We start from the raw sequence: 5,083 nt of genomic DNA, 5'->3' as shown, positions 1-5,083 counted from the left end.
AAAAGTAACTTTTCACAAAAGAAGCCCTCCTGGTGCAAGGGTTAAATGCTTGGCTGCTAACCCAAGAGTCAGCAGTTCAACCAATCTGCAGCTCCACAGGAGAAAAAACCTTGCAACCTGCTCCTGTAAAGATCACAGCCTAGGAAACTCTACGGGGCAGTTCTACTTGTCTGTCATACAGGGTCTGTATGAGTTGGAATCAACTCAACAGCACACAACAACAATCTTTACAGGAGAAAACTGCCAGGTCCTTCTTCCATGGAACCATTGGGTGAATTCCGATGCCAACCTTCCTGTTGGCAACTGAATGCTTAAGTATTGTGCCATCAGGGCTCCTAAATGCTCCCTAGTCACATGATATATTTACTAATTGGTCTTCTACATATAAAGTTTGTAAAAATGATTTGTGGTACAGAGTTCAACACTAATCAGTAAAAGAGGAATCATATATGATAGAAACATCATAACACTGGATAATAATATTACTGGATTACTATACTTTTTTTCATGGACCTTCAAATTCTGTAGTGATGCTTGAAGATACCTTTACTCTTTCTGTATTTACAAATTTACTCCATATCTGATTCCAAGAGAACTACAGGAGGATTCCAACGTAGGACACAAAGACAGTAGTGTCACTCAGTATATGTTTGTTTAGAAAATGAAGAAAGCAATAAAATTCAAAAACAAATAAAGGAAAGACAAAGATAATTTAGTATAAAAAGTTGTCATTGGACCTTAACTGCTGCTCTAGAGACCCATGTATGGCTCCTGGGATGGGGCCCAGAGAGCTCAGGTTATCAATCTACTACAAAATATTTCTCCAGAAATAAAAGATGACAGACTGAAAACACACAGGGGGGAGGGGGGGAAGACTCACCTCTTGATACAAGATGTTAGTAAAAATCTGAAATGTCCTTGATGAAGCAGATACCTGTGCCCTCTGCTTAACCACTTCTGAAGGAACTCGAATCAGGCAGGCAATCTAAAACATATAAATTTAATTATATCCTAAATAAGAAATATCAGCCTTATAAACTGAATTTTTAAAGAACCAAAAAATACTAAAAAACCATAATGTAGAGATATAATGCAAGACTTCAAAGATTTTTATTTTTTAAATCTAAAACACCTAGACCCTTAATGGATGTGCATTGTTTTGCCAGGAGATTCTCCTGTTGCCCTCTCCCTCTGCCCTGCCCCTCTACGTCTTTCCAAGTAGATCTGTTTATAAGCCTCTCAATGGCAAGAAGCACGCTGACTCATTTTGATTCCCCAACACCTAGAAAAGCATCTGGCACATGATAGGCATTTCAAACCTGTTTGATGAAAAATGAGCCAAGGGATCACTGCTTTACTGGAAATAACGCAAGCATCAGTAGAAACAAAGCTGATAGTCAGCCAGTACCCCAACCCTTCTATGCCAACCGACAGCCCTGTGTTTCAACAAGCTCCCATTCCCAGATCCCACACCTCCCTACTGTCTTATAACTGAAGATTAACTCCTGGTACTCTTGGACCCTGCTCCAGCACTCCAGTTGATATCGGTTCTGATTGCTTAATACTTCATACTCTACTCAACATATAATTTTAATATCACCCTTGGGTGTAACAAAATAACAAACCAAACCCACTGCCATCAAGTCAATTTCAGCTCATAGTGATCTCCAATGGGTTTCCAAGGTGGTAAATCTTTACAGAGGTAGACTGCCCCATTTTCCTTCCACAGAGCAGCTGGTGGGTTTGAACTGCCAGCCTTCTGGTTAGCAAATACCTTAGGCACTGCACCACCACAGCTCCTTGGGAATAGGCCACCACATATTCACATTTCCAAGCTACTGATTTTGCCTCTGTAGCCTATTCATTTTCATAAACAGGACCAATAAAGAACTGGTCAAATCAGAAGGAACTCTGCAGAAGGACAGAAGGCAGGGACGGAAAAAGGGGGGCAAGCTACAGGGAGAAAGACATATAAACTGATATTCTAAACTGTTTTAAAGGAAGTGCTGTATTTAAGCCTTTGCACACTAAGCGGTCTGTCAAAGACAAACTTTTTCTGCCACTTACATTCACACACCTGATTTTGGTGTTCAATATTTTGCATATGGTTGAATTAAGTTTATTGTTTTCAAACTTAAAATATAAACACATATACATACATTGATATAGACATGAGAAATGTGAACTGTCTTTCTTTAATGACATGCAGCAAAACAGAAACAGCAAGAAGATATTTAACAAAACCAATCCCACAAATAGGGTACATAAACTTAAAAGGGTTTATCTGTTTTTGATATGTATTCTAATTTCTTATCAGGGAATATATCTACTCCTCACTTATCAACATGTTTAGGTTTCAAAGACCAGGTTGTTATGCGAAAATCAGTATTATGGGAAAAGGGTGGATGACATCATTACCTAACTGCCAAATTACACCATTACATAGCTACCAACCCGCTGAGAATATGGCCCAGGCAAGTTCACATATAACCTTAACCATTACAGCCAGTGTTAGTTACTCTTGCCTCACACGTCAGCATTCACTACTGTCAGACATATTTAACTAATGCACAAAATAGAGATTTTTCACTATGGTTATAAATGTGAAATGTCAGATAATGTGAGAGTCAATAAGTGAGGAGTAGGTTTGCTCTGGTAGTATAGTGGCTAAGACACTTGCCTGCTAACCAGACGGCTGGCGGTTCAAACCCACCAGCCACTCCTCGGAAGGAAGGTTGGGCAATCCTACTTCCGTAGTGATACTGCCTCGGAAACCCAAGGAGGGGTCGCTATGAGTCCAGTTTGACTCGACGGCACATAACAACAACAACAACAACATGGGTATTATGTAAGGCCTTGTCTTTCTAATATTGTGTAGCTCAAAGGAGTAGGTAAACTTTCTATGTAAAAGAATAGTAAATATTTTATATTCTGTGAGCCATATGGTCTCTGTCATAAAAGCTCAATTCTGCTGCTCTAGCACAAAATGCAGTCATAGATGATATGTAAACGAATGGTGTGGCTGTTTCAATAAAACTTTATTTACAAAAACAGGTGAGAGCTTGCAAACCCCTGATCTAAAGCATAAACACTGGCAAATTCTTCTCTGATATTTGGCAAGTGCAGAGTGGGCACTGAACAGATAAAAGCATCAGTAACCTGGATACAAAGGGCAAAGATATATGTGACGCGATTTTATATGTCATGAAGCTAGGTGACAAGGGCCTATGACCTATAAGGGACAGGTAAAAAGTAATGATGCTTCATGTTGAGGCACCACAACAGACATGACTATGATGACAAAGGATTCATTTTTCTCCCAAACCTAACAATATTTGCTAAACAATGTGATCTGATTTCTATTTGCTCATACATCAAATATCTGAATGTTTATCATTTACTAAGATGTCTGCAATTTGGGCCAATGTATCTTTTTACTCATTGTCAGTCTTCAAGACTAGACAGACAAGGCAACTCTTCATGCCATGCTAAGGAGCTTAGAATTTATTCCACAGGCTATGGGAACAACTGAAAAAATTAAGTACAGGAATGATAACCTGGGCTTTAGGTTTATCACTCTGGCTGTCATACACAGAATAGCTGGGGAATGGGGAAGAGGGAAAGGAAAGCAGTAAAGGTCTCTGGGAGGCAGGAGACAACTTATGGAATTTCTACAACAGTTCTCTAAACAATGACCAGAAATGAACACAGCTCAGAGGTTGCTGCTGTTAGGTGCCATTAGGTCGATTCAACTCATAGTGACCCCATATAAAACTGCCCCAGGGTTTTCCTGGCTGTAATCTTTATGGAAGCAGATAGCCAGGTCTTTCTACGTCAGAGCCACTGGGTGGGTTCAAACCATCAGCCTTTCGGTTAGCAGCCAAGTGCTTCACCGTTTCTGCCACCAGAGCTCCAAATTTGAGAAAAAAAGTAAAAGGAACAAGACCTGGTAGCTGATAGAAAGTTAGGGTTGAAGGGAGAGAATAACACATTCCTAAGCTTTTCATATGGATGACAGGTATATGGTTGTTGTTGTTGTCCTTGTTAGGTGCCATCAAGTCGTCTCTGACTCATAGCGACCCTGTGCACAGAAGAATGAAACACCGCCTGGTCCCACGCCAGCTCCGCGATCTCTGCTATACTTGAGCGCATTGCCACAGCCACTGTATCAATCCATCTTATTGAGGGCCATCCCTTTTTTTTGTCGACCCTCCACTTTACCAAGCATGACATCCTTCTCCAGAGAATGGTCCCTTCTGACAATATGACCAAAGTAGGTGAGACGAAGTCTGGCCATTCTCGCTTTCAAGAAGCATTCCAGCTGCACTTCCTCCAGGACAGATTTGTTAGTTCTTTTAGCAGTCCATGGTACTTCCAACACTCTTCACCACAACTCAAAAGCATCAACTCTTCTTTAGTCTTCCCTATTCATTGTCCAGTTCTCACATGCATATGAGGTGATCAAAAATATCATGGCTTGTGTCAGGTGCACCCTAGTCCTCAAGGAGACATCTATGCTCTTCAGCACTTGAAAAAGGTCCTTTGCAGCCGACTGGCCCAGTGCTATATGTTGTCTGATATCCTGATTGCTGATTCCATTGGCACTGATTGTAGAACTAAGCAATGTGAAGTCTTTGACAACTTCAATTTTTTCTCCATTTATTGTGATGCTGCTGCTTACAGGCCCAGTTGTGAAGATTTTTGTTTTCTTTATATTGAGATGTAATCTATACTGCAGACTGTAGTCTTCAATCTGCATCAGTAAGTGCTTCAAGTCATCACCAGAGGGGCAACATTCACACAGAGAAAATGCAGGATATACAGAAGTGCTTAACTATGAGGGGCATGGGGGGGGGGGTTACTGGGCAGGGAGGGGAGGAGACTGGGTTAAGGTTGGGGATGGTAAATGGGGAGTGAAACTAAATGTACACATAATGTTGAATGTAAAACAAACTCTGTCTGTAAACATGCACCTAAAGCATAATTAAAAATAAATAAATAAAATAATGATAACTTTGACTCTATGCATTAGAAGGTTCAAAAATTAAATTAGCATAGTTTTAGCCTTATAGTTATACTGGTA

General features: G+C 40.3%; 1 protein-coding gene across 1 annotated transcript in view; it reads right to left on the bottom strand.

The window, feature by feature from the left end:
* SLC25A26 (solute carrier family 25 member 26) overlaps window positions 1–5,083 on the bottom strand; it is a gene marked incomplete at its 5' end in the record, with an annotated part of 234,745 nt that overhangs the window by 188,599 nt on the left and 41,063 nt on the right. The window contains one exon of the mRNA XM_007948091.1: window positions 881–985. Coding sequence (XP_007946282.1) covers window positions 881–985 — 105 coding nt within the window. The remainder of the gene's footprint in view (window positions 1–880; window positions 986–5,083) is intronic.

The sequence above is a fragment of the Orycteropus afer genome, unplaced genomic scaffold, assembly GCF_000298275.1.
Source record: "Orycteropus afer afer isolate SDZICR_OR568_19922 unplaced genomic scaffold, OryAfe1.0 scaffold00201, whole genome shotgun sequence".
Classification (NCBI taxonomy): domain Eukaryota; kingdom Metazoa; phylum Chordata; class Mammalia; order Tubulidentata; family Orycteropodidae; genus Orycteropus; species Orycteropus afer.
The sequence above is the reverse complement of the archived record's forward strand: the minus strand, read 5'-3'. Positions and strand labels throughout refer to the sequence as shown.